A 23,941-nucleotide genomic window follows, 5' to 3' on the forward strand; every position below is an offset into this window, starting at 1 on the left:
TGTCATAGGATCATAGGTTTATATGATAGCCATATTTCAAGTAACTCATAGGGTTAATTTTCTGTGAATGTGACTGTCGTTATTTGTATGTAAATAAAATAGCCTCATATAATTAATTTTTATTTTTTTTACACGTAGATATATGTTTTGCATAGATAATGAAATATATAAGCAGCTATATTGTTAACATTTTAACATTATTCATATCTATTCAATAAAGTAATCCAATGAGAAACTATAGTTTTTAATCAAAGTAGAAATCATTCACATTACCTCATTTTTAATACATAAGGATTATTGTGAAACTACTAACTTCTCAAAACAAAATGTGAGTGGGAGAAGAGATGTAATTAAACAAATAATTGCACTTACAATGTGTTCTGGCTCTCAGAAACATACGAGTTACACAAGCTCGTAATGCAAACCATCTTCTGCGGATGCCTCGAGAAAGACACGTCTGCCAAGTTGGAAACCACTCGTCTGTTACTGAACACATTACGTCGGTTGTGTGAAGACTCAACTGCAATTCCAGCGTTGTTTCGGGTGCTTACTTGCTAATGGCTTTTGAAGAATGCAAATGAAAGGGTTTTGTAGTAGCAATTAAATGTAGTTGTGTTTTAATGTATTTTTATACGTTACATAAAATCAGTTTCTTAAGTTACATCTGTTTAATTGCACCAAATGAATGAATGCTCTTCAAGAAGCTTATTTAATTAATTTCATACTAAAGTATATATCCACCATTTTGGTAAACTGTATTAGAGGGAAATGTGATGAATAAATACAGAATTACATGCAAGGAATGTTAGGAAATATATTTTAAAAGAGTTAAAAATGCTCTGAAATGTTCTTTAACATAGAGCTCTAAAAATATTATATCTAATTAAGAGCTCCCTGAAGTGTTTTCATCTTTTAATGAAGCAGTGCACTTTAAATAATCCCATAAAAGTGTTGTGGACCAACGTAATCCGCTTAGGGTAATGAGCTCAGACTTTTCTTTTGCAATTTTCTAAAATGTTATACGACAATATTTTTACTAGACTTTACAACCTTAGGAAAATGGGTGACTAAGTAGAGTAGTGATTAAAAAATTGTTAAATTTGTAAAAATTGTTTTTAGACTAGGCCTTTAAATAATTTAATATGACTAAGCGAGTTTAAAACCTGTACAACTTATAATTATCTCAAACGCAACAATATGTATTTTATTCACTAGTCACTTGTCAATCTTGTCATGATAAATTCTAAATATTAGAGAACTCGTTTGACACAATGCCAGGATCATTGCAATATTTCCTTACATATTTACAATTTTGATTGCTTATCATAATAATTTTATAAAATGTTTAGGATTCAGCTTAATAAAAATATAGTTTTCAAAATATGTTGTTTGGATCATGTCTTTCTACCTCCCTTCTGCTAGATATGTGAACTAGGTATTGTAGTTTGAAATTATATTTAAAAATTATGAATATTTTTTATTTCATGAAATTGCAGTTGAAGCAAACGCTTTGAGTATTCCAAACACCTTTTCTCCTATCAATATTATTTAAGTAATCACAGTAATTTACAATAGCAATCAAAATATTTGTTTTAAGTAAAAGTTGTTCCTTGTACGAAATAGTTCACAATTTTTTAGTATGAAAGGGTAATGATCAAGGGGAACAATAATAATTTCGCATACTATTCATAAACATTTGATTTATTTCTAAAATTCAATCTCTTTTGTCTTTGTACAGTTTCAACAAAATAAAATTTAATAATTTACAACGCAAAGAAATCCTTTATCGAAATAAAGGAGCCAACCTATTGATGAACGTAGGAAAATATACAAAAGTAAATTTATATACAATAAGAAATTCGTGGTAAAACAGAGAATAAAAAAATAACACATTACAAAAACATACATTGAGAAATCCCTCTGATAGAATAAAACATATATCTAAAATAGGAATAGAAATTTGATATCATATGGAATATTTACCACAGAGAGCTTATTTTAATAAGCAGTGGTTATCACTTTAAGACAGATTTATTAAATCTAAGTAATCTAAATTATTTTCTTGTTCTTTTTCAGTTACGAAAGGAGCTCCCAAAGGCCCTCTGAGGACCCACTCACAGGCACTTTGTATGGGGAGTCAATTTGTCGAAAATAGAAGTAACACACAGATCACAATAACAGAGTTAAACATACAAGTGTTGCTTATTCTTTTCCAGAGAGCCAATAGTATAGACAGCAAAACAACAACATTCGACACACATTTAAATGTAATAATCTCATCAACAATTATTAATAATGTATAAAATATTTCGAGAGTAAAAACTTTTAAATTCAATGCTGAAATGTATTCGCTGTAAAGCTCTGTATTTATCAATTTGTCTCTACACTCGATACAAATATTTCAAAAATTCTAAATGTATGTACAATCAGTGCTTTCTTATGTACAACTAATGCGTACGTTAAAAAATAAAACATCCACACTACATCAGAACATTGAAAACCGTTAAACTCTTAAACATCGACCCTTCAAAATGAACCCCAGCGTCAGTATTGTGATTTATCTAAATAGCGAGTCACAAAAATACATCTTGAAAATACTCGAAATAAATAAATTTGAAAAATATATTTATAGTTACAATTTATTTCACACTTGGTTTTCGAACTAAGAATAAAAAAGTCTTCCTAACTCTAATTTGCACCTCACTTAAACGAAAACAACTATCGAATGTCATGGAAAAGACTTTTGTAACTCTGACATCACAAAAAGAGTATCATCTAGAACACCGCTTTATATGGAAAACATAGAAAGCTATAGGAAAATATATAATGTCCTTTATTAACATGTTTATCTAGTAGAATTAAAATATTTTTGTCATGTGACCGTCCGACGACGATCGGTTGTTTGTTCATGTTGTTCAGAGAAAAGAATAAGCAACGGGGCGACGGTTGACTGTTTGTTACGTTTTTGTGAACAGAACTTCGTCGTCCGAGGCGAACTCCCTCGTCACTTCGGGAGGTGTGGAGGTATATCTGTGCAGAGGCACCTTGCTGTAGCCTAGCCTCTGACTGTTGCGAGACCTCACCTGTGATAAGACATTGGAGGTAAATAAAGCTACTTATACCATTGAAACCATAGATAATTAGTTTAACATGTCAAAACGACAATACTTTATTGTAAAGTTTTACACCATAATATTTCTTTTGGGTTGGTTCCATTTATTTTCCAAATAAATTAAGAAACTAATAAAAGGATTACAAAAAGATTAGCAGCAAAAAGCACTAGGCCCACCAAAAATGTTAATGTTCTTTGCAAATAATATCTTGATCTAAAATATAGTTTAAAGGTGTAAATGAAAAAAAACTATTGAATAAAAAAGAGGTTTAGCAGCAGGATATTTTGTATGAATTTAAATTCTAACAATGTAAAGTACAATTTTATAGGCCAAAGTCTGGTAAAAATAATTTTAACATCTTCCCTAATTCAAACTTTGAAGTTTGAAAATACTGTCAGTGACAATAAAATATTCTAATCGCTGCCCTATAGTGTTAACTTTTCATCTTTCTGGTTTTGGGAACTTAGATAACCCTGCCCCATTTAATCAATCTGCAATCTCAACAATTTTAGACACGTAGGACTTTGGTCCCCAAGGTTCCTTGTTCGAATCACACCAATCAATCGGTTTTATCTAATTGTAATGCTGCAATGCCCTAGATCTAGCCTGAAGTCGTATTAAAGGTTCCGGACTAGAGCCTACGTTCAAGAATTGAAGGTAGAACATAAAATAAAATTACCTGTAGGATGACGAAGACGAGGGTGAACACCACCACGACGGCCACACAGATGCTGACGGCCACCGCTGTGATGGGTAGAAACGCGGAGTATCTCTGCGCTGCTTGCAGCCGCATAGCTTCCAGCTGCTCTGTGTTGGCACGCTCCGCCTGCTCCGACGTGATCCTCCGCTTGCCAGCCGGCGACGCGTTGTGACACTCTCCTGGAGAAAATAATCAAGAAACTTGTAACACTTTGTCAATATTTTATTTACTAGGGGAATTAATGATGCAGAACTTTTATGTTTTCATATCAGTTCAGGCAAGAAACCGGTTCTTATAGTGTTGATAGTTACATTGATAACACACTGTTCCAGATTTTGATGGATCCATTCTTGCTAATTGCACTGATATACTAGATCCTTACATTTTTAGGAAGAACTCATTAAACATCTTATACAAAAAAAAACAAAATTTTTTTTTGGGATAATCTTTTTTTAGGTATACCAGTTCTTTAATTTTGTAAGGATTTAATTGTTCCCATCATCAATAATACAATAATAGGGTTTTACATTTAAACCGGTTCTTTACTTTGGTAAATAATAAACTGGTTGTCTATTTAAGTAAGGATAAACCGGTTCTTTACTTTTATGAACAGCGTTCCTGGACTGAAAAAACCCTGGGACTTGCTGTCCTTGATCATTGTACTTCAATAAATGATCCTGCTAAAGAACAAGCTTATTTTAGTCAGTGACACTTTCATCTCTTCCTTCCTTCATCTGCACTGTGATGTGTCAGGGTTGTACAAATACAATCTAATCCATGCTAAGATATCAATTGCTCACCGGTGTCCTTATCACAGGAGCAGCAGTCCTGCGTGGTCGTCTCTGTGCAGCAAGGTACGCACTGGTTGTTGAGAGTGTCCAGATGTAAGGGGTAGGTACAGGAGGTGCAACTGAACGGACCGGGTCCACTGCACGAACGACACGCGGCGTGACAAGGCTTGCACATCTGTGTGGGAGGGTCGTAATACTGCGAGCTGAGACACTCCATACACAGTCCTCCGTCCAACATGGAGTGAGGCGGGCAGGACGTGCACTCTAGCGGACCTTCACCTGCAACAGATAGATACATAGACATGTATCAATATTTGCTGGCTACTGAATACTTTTACTACGATTTATTCTCTTGAAACTGAGCTTAATACTAGGAAAAGATGAAACAGGATTAAAAAATTACGAAAAGAATCCCTTAAGATCAAGACACATTTGCGAAAGCAAAATAATAAGAAGTACTGGTTTCGACATCCAATGAGATTAATCAAACAACCTAAACGATATGGTATGTCTCCTAGCTGGAGAGAAAAGCTCTGTAAAAATTATGTTTGGAAAAACATGACCAAGATTATGGCATGAGTAGCAAAACTCACTGGAGAGAGCTCATTGATGAGTCCAAGCCTAAATAAAATAAGCCAATAAGTAAGCTGGATCGCTAAGTAATAAGTAAATACTTATTTAAGTTTACAGTTTCAAATCACATTTTCAACCATTACTCTTTATTTTTCTCTTTTCTATTTTTATAAAAGAGATAATTTTAATATGAGAGAGAAAGGAGATAAGTGAGGGCAATGACAGAATCAAAAGAGCACTGAACTTTTGTTTGTATGATAAAAATAAACAAAAATGCTGTAAGCTTTTGAGAGAGAAGAGACAAGGAATGGACAGTAACATAAGATAAGAGCTGCCTGCAAAGTGTCATGTGTCTCCTGGGAAGAGGATAGAATAGTCAAGTGGCGGGGAGGGGGTGATGGGAGGGATAAGTTTATCGCAAACAAAGGCGGTCAAGTTGTTCTTCATTCTGACACTTTCCCCCCTCAATTAAATACCATGAAATATTCTACTGAGGTCTTGTGGTAAATTTTTACCACTCATAGAGCAAACATCTAATGACACATAATTTAATAAAAGTACTATAGGCCTACCCCCAAATAAAATGAAAGAAATAAAAGATTTTATATTATTTTACAAAACTAATATTACGTTCAAACTAAAGTGTTACAACTAGAAACTATTGTTTTCACCAAAATAGTTGCTCAATCATGTTTACCAACTTTGGTTTAGTTACAAAATCCACCCCTATTTTTTTATTAATCAATGAATACTTTTTTGTTGTACAGTAAAATAATTTGCATCTATAGATTAATTACCATATCCATACAAGAAATTTAATTAAGGTCCATATAAGGTTAATTAATATTATTTACTGATATAGAACTACACTTTGAGCTTAACAGTTAAACATTACAAAACGACACGACTAAATGGATAAAGTTATATTACAAATACTACTTATCTTCTGTAAAATATTTTTACCTTTGCAAGTCCGACAGTAGTGATGGCACTTCTGGCAGCCGTAGTTGCTCATGAAGAACCCTTCCGGACACTCAGGGTGACACTCGCCACCGGCCAGCTGCCAGCCGAGGGGACAAGAGACGCACTGGTCGCGACGGGGACCCGAACACGTCATACAGCTCAGGTAGCACTTGGCGCATACGCCGAGGTCGCTGTAGTAACCCTGAGCGCACGTCGCTCTACACTCTCCGCTCTGCAGCTGCAGGCCGGGCTTGCAGGTGGTGCAGTTGATGCGACTGACACACTGACTACAAGTGTGGAGACACTGCACACACTGGCTCTGCTCCGGGTAGTAGCCCGCCGAGCAGCCCCCGACACACGACGACCGCTCCAGCAGCAGCTGGCCTGAACAGCTGAGACAGTTGTTGGAAGCTGCGCCGTGACAACTATCACAACTGTCGTGGCAACTCTCACAGTGAGTGCCGGAGTAGAATTGGCCTGTGGGACAATAAATTTTGTGAGGACCTATTCAGTTATAAATATTCCAAGGATTATCAATATTGTTTGAAACCGTTTATACAAACAACTTTATGACAACTTTTGACCAAACAGTTTATTTAATGTAAAATATACTAGCTAGCTAACTACAACTAGCTAGTAATAAAAGTAAACCTAATACATAAAATACAAAAAAAGGTTTAAATTAAAAACAAAGGTGTATGAGGAGATAAATTTTTAGATTTATATTTAGATACTATAAAACTATATTTCTAAAAGTGTACCTAGTTGAGGAAAATATTTGCAATATTAATGCTACATTTAATCAATGAAAACATAAAAAACCCTCACAGATAAAATTATTGTCTTCAAACGTATTTACAAAAATAAATTTAGAACTTTTTACACTAGAAATTTAAAGCAACATTTTTGATAAATCAACAACTATTCATTTGGTGGTCGAGATGTTCTGAAAAATGTAATCTAAGATGAAAGATTTATACATCTTCAATATTCTCTTATGAAGATTTTCCAACCAGTTCCATGTGTGAATAAATCCAATGGCTAAAACACAGTAATCAGAAAGTTCTGCTGTTTTTTCTATCTGATTTTAGAACTTCTAGATTGAAACACGTACTATATTACCAATTGAAAAACTCCATAACTGGTTATTTTTAGAACTTGTTGCAAAAACTCTATCCCTGTTTTATCCTCTTAAAAAACAGTTGCAAACTCATTGAATGAAGAGATTTGCAACCTATTTTGTTTGAAAAAAAAACTAGTTTAAAAACCCTTTGCTTCTGTCTCTCCCATGTTTCTTAGAAACTGTATTTGCAATTCCAGTTTCTCACTCCTTTTTGATTGATCATAGAACTTGTGACAAAACTCTAAAAATCTAATATTTTTGTTCTCTAAGAACCGGTTTCCAAATATCTACAACCGGTTTGCAAAATTCTACAACCGGTTTGCAAAACCTTACAACCAGTTTTATATGCAATTTTAATACTAAAACACACTACAATTCCACTTACTTGGCCCGCACTGACTGCTGCCCTCCAACACACACTTCCCCTTCTTGTTGAGAGTGTATCCGACCTCGCAAGACAGACAAGTGGCGGAGTTGCAGGTGGAGCAGCCTGTCGGACACTTCATACACTCCTTGCGCTTCTTGTCGGTGAAGTATCCGTCGGGGCACACCGAGTAGCAGATGCCACCGAGGGAGAGACGACCAGAGCGGCAAGTGATACACTCCGAATCACTCGGACCTCGACACGTCTCACAAGTAGAGTGACACGGCATACATCTGTATGTTAAGAGTGAGTTAAAAATCTAAGTCTCTTAGAACAATATTTTTTGGTTGAGGAACAATAAGTTTGAAGCTCAAAATAGCTAAGTAAGATGTCAGTTGTATTGTTTGGTAGTGAAATAAATCCTTCATTGCACTTCTAATTTTCTTTTATAATGAGTAAATGTAAAATTCTCAATTTTTTTTACTTTATATACACAACTCACATACTTTTTAACAACTTTTTTTTATTAATATTAACCATAAGTTTAGTCTATTTCAATTATAAATAAATAGTTTAATCATTTTACAGTTCACCATAAGACTTAATTCTCTCTAATAATCAATCCAAACACTACTTCACCTGTAGTCATCTGTCTCGAAGGTGTACATGGGACATGCGGCGTAACACTTGTTCTCAAACATGACCAGATGGTGCTCACAACTGGTGCAATGGTCTGGCCGGTCTTGACAACTGGCGCAGTTGGCCTCACAAGGAACACAGGTTCCTTCGTCACTGTCTGTCAAACACAAATGATCCTTTGTTAATTTCCACAGTAATAGCCTACAATTTTTTTTATTCTGAGAGATTTAGAAATACTTCCTACTATGTAATATAATAATTCTAAAAAATGATGTTCATACTTTCAATGTAGCCTTCAGGGCACTGGCGCAGGCACACCGCAAGATCGGTGACTCTGAAGTGAGCCGGCGCACAGGTGAGGCAAGAGTCCTGGCCTGGCCCGGCGCAAGTCTCGCAACTTTCATGGCATGGCCAGCACACAGCGGCTTGGTTAGGGTAACTACGGGGCGGACATCTTGAAACACAAGTGCTGGAAAATATTCAATACTAAAATTACAAAAATTCAAATATTTTTTAGATCTATCAACTGGAACACTAGGCCTACATGTACATACACCCTTCATTCACTACTACTTACACACAACTTAGTGCTGCTAAAAATTCAAAAATACAACTATTTTGTTGGTAAATATTAAGTGGTTTGCCTTGACTAATTGGTTAAACCTTTTTACTTGGAAAATCACTATGTTTTATTTTATTTTATTTTTCCTTATTTTATTTTATTTTTCCTATCTTGGCAACAACCCACAACCTGTTAGAATGTAATATTGAATCATTATGCCTGTTTCATTATTGCTTTGCTTGTTAGCTGTTGATTCTATAAATAATAAAATATTTCTTAAGGACCAATTTTGACACACCTTTCACATCATGGAAACTAGCAATAATATTTTAGTTTACCAACTACTAAAAAAAACATATTTGACTGGACAATACAAAATAATAAATTAAGATGGCAGTTTCTGTTTAGTGAAGGTAGCATATTAATTGAGACTCACTTGTCCAGTTTATAGTGTTGACAAGCCACACACTGCGTGGGTCCCTTGCCATAACATCCCTGCGAATCACACTCCGGGTCGCAAGTGTGTAGAATCTTGCGACCTTCCATTGCACCACCATCTTCAAACTCTGGGGGCTTGTTTCCATTCATAGTAGCAATTGATGCCTGCAGAAAGATGTAATAAATTATTTTAAAATATAATAGTTTAAAAAGCTTACATAACTCTAGTAATAAAGATTATTTACATAAAGTCGATTGGGGTTATAAAAAATTTGATTCTTGAACGGATGCTTAAACCGGTGTTTTAGATTAAAACCATATGTTACAACAGAGAACACTGTATAATCTTTGTCAACAGACAGTATGCGAGGGTTGAGATTTGCACGGTCCTGTGCTCTGCACACACACCTGTTCCTTCAAAATTAACTTGGCTAATATTCATCTCCGAGTTTGTTCAACTCTACAATACAAGTGGAGGGTTCACTATTCATCGCAAGCTGTGTAATGTCACTTGTATTTCATTAGTAATACCATTGATTTATGGTGTCTGTATGAAAATAAAATTGTAAATCAATTAAATTGTTAAAAAGAAATTTAACTGTTATAAGTTTAACAGTCCACTTTATTAAATTAATATAATATTTTGTATAGCTTATCAATAACATTTAAGAGAATAGCACCATTGACTATACATAGAATCTGTGTATAAGTCAATGATAGCACCCTTTCTTTTTGCAGACAATTATTTTACTAAACATTGACAATTTTTGACATTAGACTTAATAACTGTTTATATAATGTGCATTTTTTTATAAATATAAAAATAGGTAATAAGTTTAGGCACCCTTATTTGTTTTAATTTTCTGTTTATATTAGAATTAATTCATCAATTAATTCATCCATAGTATTCACAAAAACCATTTTATCAGTGTTGATTTAGGTTTAAATTATTTGAACTCTAAGGTATATACAAAATTATAAAATATTGATTGTCAGATGTCTTCAAACTTACTACTACTTTATATTACTGTGTATATATAAGTCTAAAAACTATTAAAATTGAGTACAATAGGAAAAAATGTATTATAATTCCTAAAAAGTAAACTCTTAATACTTTTATGCATTCAAATAGGAAATAAGAGGTAAGATTATCTAGGGGGGGGCAATAAAATAATAGCTACCTCAGGTTCACTGCCAGCCACACTGAATATGTTGGGCAGGTTTGAGAAGGAGCTGAAAATGTCCCCACCGCCGTAGATGTTGGCTGGCGCAGACGATGGAAACGACGCCGCAAATGTCTCACTGGCGTGCGCCAACGGAGACCCCTGACTAGACCTAAGGCGGATAGGGTTGACAGCTGTTCCATAGAAGATCAGTTGCCACTTCCTCAAAATTCCTGAGAAAATTATGGATGTATTAAAAGGATTAAAACATAGTTTAAAAAAAAAGAAGAAAAAACAAGAATACTTAGATATAGCCTACTTAGAAGATTACTTTTTATATATACTTAATCCTACACAACAATATTCATCAGTGTAACAAAGTTAGAAGAAGATGGGAGGAGGGGATTTTGACTGTGAATACGATGCAGTATTTTATTGCTTTCATAATTTAACTTAAGTGTTTTGCAATGTTAAACATATCTTTAGCAACTACTTGAATAACTTCCAGAAGGAAACCATCAATGATCATGGTGGACCTTATAGCATCGCATAATTATTGTAAGGGGGTTGGTCCAAGAGTTGCATGAATATTACAGGGTTTGGAAAGGGGTTGAAAAACACAGAATTCATAGAAAACTGTCTATAATTGTAAGAAGTCAAACATTTGCAATAATAAAATAGCAAAAAATTATATTTACCATTGCATTTTTTTTCATCTACAATATAAAAAATCCAGCGATAAACTGATTAAGTATTGACTATAATATTTATGTCACCATCTATCTAGAATACAGCAATTACAATAAAACATAACGCACCTGGCTGGTTGACATGTCTGTTCCCAGCATTGATGATCTGCAAAGTCCACCTCCCCTCCACTTTCTCTCCCCAGAAATGGACGCTGAGGAAAGGCCAGTCGTCGAAGTTGGAACTGACGACGTCCCTCGGCCTTTCAAACAGCAGAGTTGACGTGGTGCCCATGGGTGAGGTCAACAGCAACCTGAGGTTACCTCGGGGGAAGAACCTCAGCGTGATCTTGCACTGGACGTGCTCCAAAAACCTAACCTCATTGAGAGTACCGATACAAGCGTTGACGTCCATGGACACTGTCAGTGCGCTGCCGTACGACGGTTCTATTTGTCTGTGAAAACATTTTAGATTTGATGTTAGTATGAATTAATAGAGGTTAAAATGTAATTTTTTGATGTTAAGCTGCTGTATGATGGTTTTGTCTATGAAAACATATTATATTTTAAATAACTATTAATGTAGATTTACAACAAAACTTTATTTATACATTTCAAACAATTCAACATATGACTATGATTTTCAATCAAATATAAATGTTTAAAAAATAAAATGAAAGCTCAATAGAGCAATGGGGGAATTGCGGCACCATCTTCAAATTGAATACTACGAATTTTTCGTCTAGTTCCCCGTAGCCTAAGCGAAACCGCTCGAATGATGGAAAGCTGGCTTTGGATCCTCAACCATCCGATAATTTGGGAGTATGGTTTTCTCCATTTTAAAGCCAGGGCTTCGCTTGTTCTCCTCTGAAACGCTTCATATTCTTTGTGGGGGACTCCTTCCGTGGAACATATTAATGGTGTGAAGCTTCCTCTGATGTCTTCGGCTGCTTTGTCATATTTATTGTGTTTCTGAACAGCATGGTTTCGAGATATTGTTCCCCATTCTTGGTTGGCGTAAGAGGGAGCGTCAGCTTCTCTCATAATAGGCTCGACTTCAACCCCTTTCCAGGCCATATTTGCTATCGCAGCACAGTGGTCTCGATGTTGATCATGCCCATGTTTGATCAATCCTCCTTTTTTACAATTTAAAGCATGGGTAAGATTCATAGGTTGATCACAACCATCACATCGTACTGGTAAATTTCTTAGTGTGCGGCCATAGCGAATTGACAAAGCATCTCTGAATTGATCCGGGGACAAATCCGTATGATCAGATGCACATGGTGTCACAGTTAACCATTGGCTCGTATTCCCTGCTACAATTCTAATTATTGGCTTCTTTTGAGTTTCAGGAAGTAATTCCATAATTCGTTCATTATTTGCTTTAGCCAACGTGTCTTTTTCTAGTTTTCTCTTCTTTTTTACATCTTGTAGTGTTGATACATGATCATTAATCTTTAATGGTTGTCCATTTTTAATGGCTAATATTAATTTTTCTGTGCATTGTTTTGATGTTTTAAATGAAATACCATCGTTCTTTGTCGGGTCCTGAATATTTAAGCCTCCAAAACGAGTAGGGAGAGAGAACAAGTCATGTTCAAGTTCAGAAATCTCTTGTTCGAAAAGGTTGGGAGTGAAATGGCGATGTATGGCAGTTTTTAAGTCTTCGTATTCTTCACTAAATCCCTCTGTTACTCTTTGGAGAAATGCCCATTCATTTTGTAATGACTTAGTAAAGGCAGTATACGCTGCTTGAGGACTTTTATGTGCAGCTATGCCAAATTTCTTTATACAATCAACCCATTTTTTTACCTTTTCTTCCACGAATTCCTTCTTTTCTTCTGAGCTACCAATAATACCCCCTAAAAACCTGTACGATGTTACAATTTTCACTTTCAGCATGTAGATTTACAAGGGTTATAATGCCATTATGTATAGCTAGAGTACAATGGTTCAATTTGTCTGCAGGAAACACATTACATTTTACACTAGATACTTTTCACATGGTGTGTGAAAAGTCTGTTTACATTATCAATTGAGTGTGAAGTAAATGTTTACCTTTCCTCATTGATCTCTTGAGACTTGCAGATATGTTGGGACGGAACTGTGGTCCATTGCTCAGCCAATGTGACTAAAGCTCCTCCATCCATCAGGCCATAGCCGAACTTGTGACTCACTGTAACAAACGGTGTATAATTTTACATAAGATTCAATTACAAGACACTAAACTCATTTTAATATTTTATCTTAAAAACAAAGAAAGGGATTGAAACAAAAGAGGTATTATCTGAGGAACAGTCTGTTTTTTTTCTTCTAATACCGGTAAGTGTACATGTTTACTATTGCTAATTGAAAAAGAAACATAATTTTTGTTATTCCCCGTTAATAATATATAAAGCTTACAACATAAAAATACAAATCTAACCAAGTTGTGAGATTGTAAGACATAAAACTAGTCTCAGAGTTAATTGTGATACATTAGATAAAAAATACTAGAAAAATACAAATATTCTTATATTAATCTGGAAATATATTGCAGATATCTGGTTTTATTTTTATTATTATATTCATAAATTTTTACTGTTAGATTTGAGGTGTTCCTAAAACAAACAATGCAACATAATTTACAGTTTTAAAGTTCTTCGCATAATAATTCAACCATTCAAAAGATCAGTGTCTCACCTTTCCTCTTGACTCCGTTGACGATCCATCCGCTCTCCTTCTCCAGAGGTCCAGGTTTGGAGGTGAGCACCACCAGGTACTGCATGTCTCTCCAGGTCAGACTAGGGTTGGCCTCCAGGGCTAGAGCACACATCCCAGCAGCCAGCGGGGCAGATGCTGATGTACCTGGTGTAGTTATGCAACATGTGATATAGTACCATATATAATAGTTTAACAAATATTTAAGTTGAAGAAAGTCTTATTTCTATTATTTGATGCTAACTTTGAAACAGGTGTAGAATCAAACAAATTAAATAAACTGTGGCCTGCATAATGGAACCTCAGGTCCTAAGCCATTGGCCAGTCTACAGGTAGACATGGAGTTGGGAGACAGGTTCCATCATACAGACTATAATAATCTGTATACAATTTTGTATGGTATTTGTTCCTTTAAAAATCTTAAATCATTACATAAATAAAACAATTTTTATATATATTTTGAATTATATAAACTGTTCTGATTTAATTTTTTTGATTGGAATAAGTGAATAAAATAAATCTACGTTTATTATTTAAAAAAATATTTGTCTGCTGTTTAAAATATTTAAACAGATAGTTAAAAGAATGCGTACACTATGTAGGAATCATAAGAACAATTATAAAATATAAAAGAATGATAAGATAATAGAGCAAACAAATAAACAATATTATAAAAATAACAGATTAGAAACATAAAACAAAACTGAAGCGCAACTTGAAGTAATATATTTGAACTATTTACTGTATTTTGCTTTGCCTTTGATAAATTTCAACCAAAGAGAAGACTGGTCGTGGTTTTCGTGTTGGTAACCTTATATTTGTGTTTAGTTATACCAACCAGTGTGTTCCACAGTGCAGATGTGGTCGGGCCGCAGTTTGCCGTCCATATCCACAGAGGCGATGCTCTTGTCGTGTCCCGGAGTACCGGAGCTGTATGTTGTGGCCAACGTGGACGAACATTCCTCCAAATACCACGGCTTGAACCTTCAATTACCAGATAGAATTACACTTGGTAACAAGGCAGATAGGAGAATCAAATGAATGTTCAATGTGAGTTTTCAAGGAAATTTGTGGTTACACTAAGCGGTTTTGCTACTGTATCAAGGCTAATAAACCTCCTGGATAAAAGAAGAATAGATATTTTAACAGATGAAATTCCCGTGTACATGATTGAATGTGCTAATATACAGGTAGGTATTATCATGGTGAGGTGTAATTTTAACAATGAGAATCATGAAAAATAAAATTTGTAAAAGGGTACGTGTTGAGTATTTTTTTACAAATTTAGTTGTCGCAATTATAATATTTCTACACTATAATAAATACAAATTATTTTTGTAAATGAATTACTATTGTTCTATTAAGTAAGGTCTGAAAAATTAAATAGTTTTACTAAATTTGTGCACCAATTGTAGGCATAGAGTTACTTAGTGCACTCATTTATAAGTTCCCAATTATTTTACTAATGTATTTTTCACTAATTGTTTTTTACAATGATTTTCTAGCCAAATTATCACGATTGACACAATACAAATAATAAAACAACACTATGAATTGAAATAAAATAACAACTTTACACTTTATTCGCCGAACCCGTTGTCATAAATTAAATGCTGAAAAATGACTTTAATTACGGAACAGAAATTACAAGCTTTAATTTGCACTGGGTTGTTTTAGTTCCGAATAAATGCGAAATGTGATAGCGCGAGCTCTAAAGTATGCAAAGCGGGCACCAACAATTATTCACCCCCACAATTTACTGGCTGAGGGTGGGAATAGGAGGAATGGAAGGCAGCAATCTGGCCTAATTGCCTCGCGTGTTACTCTCGACTCAGTGAATTAGTCAAAGAACACATTTCAGGGCAAACATTGTTATACAGGGTGTGATTAAACCAGGAATGTATTCATTACTTGTGTTGGCACAGTCGACAAGTATGAGTTTTAATTAAAATATTTTCACGAGAATAATTTCATACGAGGGAAAATTGGCTAGCTGTGTGTGGATGTTGAATTTGTGGATAACAACGAAATATAAATTTCAATATTTTATGCTCAAATTAAAGTGATGATTGAGGGGTTTGAATGGGATATTATTGCTTTAAAATATCAAAATTAAATACAAAAATTTAATTTTAAAATAAATTAAAGTTCTAGATAGTCTATGTATTTGAGACTACATATGTATAAAATATTAATAGCATATCCATTAAAAATTATCTGTTTATTAAAGTTTTGGAGAACATAGAAAAAAAACAACTTATTAGGATGTATAAAATTTAAATATTTAATATAGAAATTGAGAGAAAAACAATGAAAGACATTTTATAAAACTGATATAAGAAAACACATTCTAAAATGAAGTCAATAACTCAAAAAGCTCATGGAACAAATAAATGAAAAAAATATTTCCAAAACAAACCATAAAATGTTTAATAAATTAAGTTAGGAAAAATTGCAAGGACTAAAACTATAAATTACTTATCTAAACAGCTAATAACAAAAAAAACTACAAAAACAAACAAAAAATAAAATAAAAATAATTTAATATAATTATTTTTTGTGAGTAAAATTGCATGGAGTGAAAACAACACAAATGTAGCAAATCATTTACAAATACAGGTGTATAAATTAAACACTACAGTAAAAATAAAAATAAAATAAACAAACACACGCTAAAAGTCATTAAAAAGGTTACAGATAAATATAAAACAATACATTGAAGTTTAGAGAGGAAAAAGAAATGTATAATATTTAAAACAATGATCGTCAATATTTAGGTTTTTCAAGTTAATTTGTTAATACAAAAAAAACCGTCAAGTTAATCACCTTCCTTGAGTTACACTAGATTTTGAGAGCGAGAGAATCTAAAATAAAATTGCAGGAAAATGAGACAAAATTACACAAGTTATTACAGTAAGTAACCTACCCTCCTTGAGTTGCACTGGATATAGACAGTGTGAAGATGCTGTTAGTGTAGCCATCACAGTTGCAAGAGTCTGTATGTCTGCCTCCATTGCCTGATGCCCACACAAATATTGAGCCTTTGCCTCTCCTGCCCTGTAATAGGAACACTAATTAGTGAGCCTTGTAAATCAAATACTCTTGAATTAGTTCCAAAATGAGTAACTATTTTTCAATAGTGTTAAAAGTGCTTAAAAGTTTGTGTGAAAATATAAAATCGTTCATTATTACTTAGCCTATGATCTTTATTTATATCCCGAAAAGTTAAAAGCAACTAATTTCGAACGGAAAGAAACACGACCCAACTTAGGTTCCAAGTCACAAAACGTAAACTTAAATATAGGAATTGTTACATGAAAATTCCAGTTTGAATAATTTCAAGTACACTGAATTACCTTCAAGCTCACCACCCAAACTTGAAAGCGAAATTCAAGATATATTCACGGTTAAATTTGCACTTGCATGTTAGAATCAAGCTTAATTCATGTCACCCTTGAATAATGATATCTGAACAAACGTTCTTTAAAACGTACTATTATGTTAATGAATCTTAGGATTTTCATAAATTTAACAAACGATAGAAAAATGAAGATAACAAACTGAACTTATTATAAAGTACTATCTTCAGCAAAACACAAGAAACACAAATAGAGGTGTATACATTCGTTGGAATCCTCTGCAGAAATCCAATCAATTCTCACATCAAGATGATCAACTCACACTGGTGACTCCGTTGATGAAGGCTCGTCGCGCCAGAGGTCCAGGACCGTCCACAGTCTTGCCGTCGTCCTCTGGACCCCAGGAGGCGCTGTAGATGTCCACGTGGTCGGGGTTGAGACCGAGGGCTCTGGCCTCCACGGCGTCGTTGACTGTCCCATCCAGCATCCTCACACCTGTCAACACAACAAGGGTGTAGAAACATGACGTTGGTCCATCCAGGCAATGTTACTATGGGTATGTAGATTAGATAGGGGTTTGAAAATAGAATATAAGGGGGAAGTAGTTGAAACTATCCTCGATAAAAAGGCTATACTTAGCAAAGTTTTCTGAAAGTCTAAGCCATTGGGGTGTGAAGAGCTTCCGACTGTTAACTGTTACTTTTTTACTCATCAGGTACCAAGGTAGACAGTGAGTAAGAGAATGTATGTATAATGAAAAATAGTGATTTTGTATTCTATGACCTCTAAAGCTAAAAAGAAAAAAAATATTCTTATGTTTTACAATAGCGATAATGTTATTAGCCAGGGTAACAGCTATTTCTCTATATAAAATATATTTCCTAAATGAAAAGCAATTACTTTCATCACGTATTGAGACTTAAAACAAATAAAAAAACTATTTTAACTTCAGTAGTTATAAGTATGAACAAAGGTGTACATTCTAAGATTGTAAAAATATTATTGAGAATAGATGTAATAAATGGAAAGACTAAATTAAGATAATACATATGAACAACCAATTAAAATAAAAACAGTTTAAAGTTACCCTCAAGTTTAACCAACACAAAAAACAATAAAAACAAACGAAAAACACAAATAAAACATTGAATAAAAAAAAAATAACAACACCAAAGTAAAAAAGAGAGAGAAAAACTAATAATAAAAAACACAAATAAAACAAAACAAATTAAAACGAAAAAATACAAAAATACTGCTACGAAAACAAACAGATACGTGACAACTAGAATAAAAGACATAAAAAAATCTAATAAGTTTAAAAAAAATAAACAAAGGCGAGGCTAACCTCCAATGCTGGCGTTAAAAGCCACCCCGATGCCGCAGTAGTTGTTGAAGGCGACGGCGGCCACCTCGCCAGCACACCTGGTGCCGTGCTTGTTGTCTCCGTTGTCACGAGGCATGGGGTCGTTGTCGTTGTCATTGATGTCTGTACTGGCCTCGCTGTCCTGCAACGTGCACACAGACAACGTCAAAACTCGTCTAAGTAATATACGTAGCAACGGAAATGAAAAAATATCTTCACAGAATAAATGTAGGAGAATAAAAATATTCGAAAAAAGCCCCCTCTTAATAATCAACGCAATAAGGAAGTATACTATACAAAACAAAGATAAATGTTTCCTTTGTAACATTGAAGGACGTTTACACTAAAGGAAAATCACGTTTTCAAACTAAGGAATGCTTAAACATCAAAGAACAAGGAAAATCACATCGCATCGCGTTTCTACACACATATTTGTCACTAATAAATTGAATCAAAGCTTCATTGTTCGACCTACAAAGTTGACGTTAACAATCTGATATTTTGCCAAACATTTGTGAAACAATGTGATGTGGCAGCATTGTTTCGCATTCAGATGAAACATTACGTTATGGTACATAGTTGATTGTTGGTATGAACACGATCTACGATTGCGGATTCTTTATTTGGGTATTCCATAGCTTGAGTACCCTTCATAATCTTCTTCTCTGCTTATGAACTCGATCACTGCGCATCTATCGGTCAAAAATCGTACCACTAACAAGGCATGCCCTGCCACTATGAAAAAAAGAATACTATAAGAATATAAACTATAAGAATACTACTTCTATATGTTGTGAAACTTACATAGTTGAAAGCAAGGTCGGGATGGTTGGTCTGTATCCCGTCGTCCAGGATAGAAACGACAACCCCCTTGCCTGTGTAACCCTTCTGCCATGCTGGGCTGATGTTCATGTCGTAGCCATCCTTAGCGCCGCCGTTCTAAACACACATAAAACAATACATAGCTTCTGTAGTTATAAGTCACTAACTAATGCGCTAAATACACATAATGCACATAATGTACATGTAGATACAGTTCTATTGGTACTGTATATGAATTAAACATTTGACATTGTAATTTTCTTTTCTGAAAACTGAAACATTAATGAACAATATGGTTATTAACGACTCATTTTTCAAAGTAATTGTTTAATGCCTTAAAAATATAAAAGTAGTAGAACTCTATATTTAGTGGCAACAAGTTTAGATTAAATTATTACTATGACCAATTCTTGATGAGAGAGAGGATATAGAAGATATAACCTAGAGTATGGACATTCTACACATAAGAGGACATGCCATTCAAGTGTCAAAGGTGTAGCCAGTTTTAATAATTAAGAACTTAGGACTGAACCACTGACAGCGTGTAAAAGGAGTTTTCTTTCTTACCTCGCCTAACCTTTAGAGCGTGACAAAATATTTTTAAGGAACACGTAAACAAATAATATGGAAAACAAAAAAGTAAAATGCAACAGAACCGCGCACTGTGAAAAAGACGTTCAAGTGTGTTCTCTTCAAATAAATAAACTGGATGAATTTGGTTCGTATGAATGGGATGTCTACTTCAGCAGCTTATGGCAACTAAGTACTTACCAGGTACCACTGCTCCTTGAACAGAGGGTCCGGGAAGATGTTCTGAGCGCCAATTCCCCGATATCTGTTGTGGTGTTGAGACCCCAGCTGTTGTACGCTTGCGGGGGGAAACAGATTTTGGAAATCCCCGAAACCCGGGAAATTAGGGTCGGAAAAATCCCTTTTGACTCGCTTCTTCTCATGCTGCTGCTGAAACCACTTGACCTGGAAATTGTCGACAGTTCGATAAAAACAAAATGCAGTGCAATGCTTGGAAAACATAGGTTAATTTTCAGATGCAGCTTCAGGTCTAAACAAAATAAAATGGTGTTACTTAGCATACAATGTTACAAATAACACCGCTACCATTTACAGATTTATCAGTATCTATTTCAGATGGCTTTTATTGTCTGCCACCAAAAAAGTGAGTGAACACCAAATACAAAGCACAATGTAGCAGCCTAAAATAATAAGTGTATTTAGAACATACAGTTCACATAATGACAATGTATACGAGCCTTAAAGCTTAGTTGAAAAACAAATTCCAATTCCATTAAGTTATTTATTCCACAACATCATTGTTCGTGAGAGCCCCTTGATGACTAGCACGTTTTTAATCACTTGTACGCAATCTTTGACGGTACAGGCGTATATAAGAAGTCAATAATATAGAATGTCTGCTTTCATTATCTCTTTGGCGTTTGAACCGTAGGATTACTATAGTCATTTGGCATATGAGAAATATCAAATTAGTCCCTTAGTATCAGTTGGTTGGTCAATTTCCAACTTTGTAGCGATGTACTCCAAATTTACCTTTACTCTGGGCTTTCATTAGGAAGATACAATTCAGCTTACAGCTTGCCTCACCACGATCAGGCTGGTACATTCAAAGCCAGATTGGGGTTAAACTCAGCATCAGGGGGAATTATTCCACTGGTTTCACCCATTCGAACACCTGTTGGCGCATCAGTGCACGAACAATAGCGGTTGTATTCGATACACAGGTAAAGTGCGGTAAGAGAAAACCAATTAACACAGACTGAACAGAATGTAAAAAGTAGATCCTATGAAAGGCTCCCTTAACATTACTTTTTTTTAAATCACAATGTTATTTAAACGTGTTTTCTTCAGTATACGTGTGCAAAACAAAACACTAAGAATTTCTAAATTATTGCGGCATTCACGCGGTTCTACTAATGATCATAGAGAAATATAAGTAAAAATTTACCAATGAACCAAAAGTTATATATATTTTATCAAGCGACAAACAGATAACTTAAATATTTTAGATCGATTCAAATATTTATCAATAAACATTGCCAAGTAAACAATCTATTTATCAAAAGTAAATGCATTTTTATTTAACTATATTGAATAAAACATAGACGCCTGAACAAATATTTTACTATTGTCTCCTATTTGGATGGAGTTTTAATAAAATGCAAGTTGTAGTTGAACTGACCAAAATATTTTTATATCAAATTAAATCATATTAATGTTTTGTTAATGCTTATTACGAACCATAAAAACAACAAAAAACAACATTATCATATTATTAAATGTAGCCCAAACAAAACAATGTACAATGCACTAATGCAGCCGGTCAATGAGTATAAACAGTTTACAGCTGCGGGGCAACAACAATGTTTATAGAGTGCAAGATTAACTATTTGTGTTGCAGCCAAAAGCCATGTGTTATCTCTAAAACCAGAACATTTCCACAAATAACATCGCCAACGCCGTCACTTGTAAGCTGTGTTTATCTGTTTACACTGTAGCAGCGTTAACTGACGCTTGACACGGTGCACTAGAAAGATTACAACTACACAAGGGGACTTTGCACTAGGACTAGAGCTTAACATGGGATTGTTCAAGATCATTGCAAAGGTTCTCTGTATGGACCACTTTGTTGTTTAAGTTCATTAAGTGTCTCTCTGTAACAACAATGTTGCTGTGTGGCTCTCTGTATCAACAATGTTGTTGTTGAAGTTAATTAAGTGGCTCTCTGTATCAACAATGTTGTTGTTAAAGTTAATTAAGTAGCTCTCTGTATCAACAATGTTGTTGTTAAAGTTAATTAAGTAGCTCTCTGTATCAACAATGTTGTTGTTGAAGTTAATTAAGTGGCTCTCTGTATCAACAATGTTGTTGTTAAAGTTAATTAAGTAGCTCTCTGTATCAACAATGTTGTTGTTAAAGTTAATTAAGTAGCTCTCTGTATCAACAATGTTGTTGTTAAAGTTAATTAAGTAGCTCTCTGTATCAACAATGTTGTTGTTGAAGTTAATTGAGTGGCTTCTCTGTATCAACAATGTTGTTGAAGTTAATTAAGTGGCTCTCTGTCTCAACAATGTTGTTATTGAAGTTAATTAAGTGGCTCTCTGTATCAACAATGTTGTCGAAGAAGTTAATTAAGTGACTCTCTTTATGATGATTTTGCTGTTGAAGTTCATTAAGTGGCTCTCTTTTTCGTCATTCTTGTTATCATTATAATACCTTTTGCATCTACAAGGTTGTTAGTATTTCATCTAGAGGCTCCAGATCTGTAAATTGAACATGTTGATAGGATTCATCAAGAGACTCTCTCAATAACAATGTCAATCAATAATAATGCTATAGTTCATACGGAAATTAAGACTATTTATTAGGTAGCTTATTTCACGTGTTTAGACTATTTCATAACTAAGAACATAAACCTCACCAAGAGGTCCTTGAAACAATCACTTGAAAAAAATGCAATCGTACAATGATTAACCTGCAATACACAAGAAAATGATTAGTCACACTCACAGATTACAAAGTATCTTCACAAACAACAAATGTTACACACAATGACCACACAACAGAACACACAAAGATGAGGTAAAATCTGACCTTTTCTTCGTTGGAGAGTTTCTCGTGGTGTTCCTCACTGTGAATTAAGGACCTCTTGCGTATCCTGGAGTGTTCCAACAGGTAGTAACCCTTCAGTGAACTGATCTGCAACACAACAAAATACTTTTACACAAACGTTCTAGATTTTACAGCCTGTGGCACTATAGTAATTTGTATCATTGCATTGCAATTGTGTAATTAAAATTAAAAGTGATTGATGTCACTAAGCGCTCCGTCTAGAAACTAATAAAAAAAATACTTCTTGAGGATCATGTTCCTTTCTAACAGTCGAACAAACACAAATTAACATACCACGATAAAAAATGTTAATGTGATAAAAACTGAGAAAATAACATAACGTTTCTTTTGCTTCTCTTTACATTCTGTCACACACATACTTATTGCTATAATCACGTCTATTGCACGCTATGCCGCCACGCCATGACCATCCGGTTGAGGTAATATGCTTTCAGGTAGTATTTTTGAGTTCATATTCATATTAGATGATCATGAAAAATAAGATTATTTTACATACTAAGGATTCTTTATCTATACTATCAATACTACTATATTTACTACTGTACTATATATATTTTTATGATAGTAAAAATCAAAATTCTTTTTACAAAGTGGCAAACCGGTACATGAACAAATTTTAGAGTTGTTTAGCCATGAATCCATCTCGGCTGGAAACATTTTACAGCGAGACAGTAGGACGATCATACAATAAATTTTATGCGAAATCCAGGTACCAGGTTAAATAAAGAAAATATTATAAGAAAGCTCCAAAATTGAATAAACCGACCATTATTAACCGGCTCATTGAACTATTCAAGGGAAGACCATTGTAATTCACTCTTATGTTTCTTATCATCATTTATGTTTCAGAAAATGTCATTGATTTCTGTTTATTGCACTCACAGACCTTTGCACAGGACTGTGAAATTGCACAGGA

At 34.3% G+C, this 23,941-nt stretch overlaps 1 protein-coding gene across 1 annotated transcript in view; it reads right to left on the bottom strand.

The window, feature by feature from the left end:
* Positions 1–2,810: 2,810 nt before the first annotated feature.
* LOC129001929 (furin-like protease 2) overlaps positions 2,811–23,941 on the bottom strand; it is a 248,324-nt gene continuing 227,193 nt past the window's right edge. Inside the window, exons 3-21 of the mRNA XM_054429365.1 lie at positions 22,987–23,091; positions 20,134–20,337; positions 19,345–19,479; positions 18,523–18,682; positions 17,500–17,672; positions 16,745–16,875; positions 14,657–14,802; positions 13,801–13,965; positions 13,177–13,294; positions 11,248–11,570; positions 10,448–10,662; positions 9,265–9,431; positions 8,548–8,735; positions 8,267–8,423; positions 7,649–7,920; positions 6,141–6,617; positions 4,614–4,883; positions 3,793–3,992; positions 2,811–3,083 (exon numbers count right to left, since the gene is read on the bottom strand). Coding sequence (XP_054285340.1) covers positions 2,958–3,083; positions 3,793–3,992; positions 4,614–4,883; positions 6,141–6,617; positions 7,649–7,920; positions 8,267–8,423; positions 8,548–8,735; positions 9,265–9,431; positions 10,448–10,662; positions 11,248–11,570; positions 13,177–13,294; positions 13,801–13,965; positions 14,657–14,802; positions 16,745–16,875; positions 17,500–17,672; positions 18,523–18,682; positions 19,345–19,479; positions 20,134–20,337; positions 22,987–23,091 — 3,732 coding nt within the window. The 3' untranslated portion in view covers positions 2,811–2,957. The remainder of the gene's footprint in view (positions 3,084–3,792; positions 3,993–4,613; positions 4,884–6,140; positions 6,618–7,648; positions 7,921–8,266; positions 8,424–8,547; positions 8,736–9,264; positions 9,432–10,447; positions 10,663–11,247; positions 11,571–13,176; positions 13,295–13,800; positions 13,966–14,656; positions 14,803–16,744; positions 16,876–17,499; positions 17,673–18,522; positions 18,683–19,344; positions 19,480–20,133; positions 20,338–22,986; positions 23,092–23,941) is intronic.

Source organism: Macrosteles quadrilineatus, unplaced genomic scaffold, assembly GCF_028750875.1.
Source record: "Macrosteles quadrilineatus isolate MER2022 unplaced genomic scaffold, UCM_ALF_1.0 Scaffold_9__3_contigs__length_116548681, whole genome shotgun sequence".
NCBI classification, from domain to species: domain Eukaryota; kingdom Metazoa; phylum Arthropoda; class Insecta; order Hemiptera; family Cicadellidae; genus Macrosteles; species Macrosteles quadrilineatus.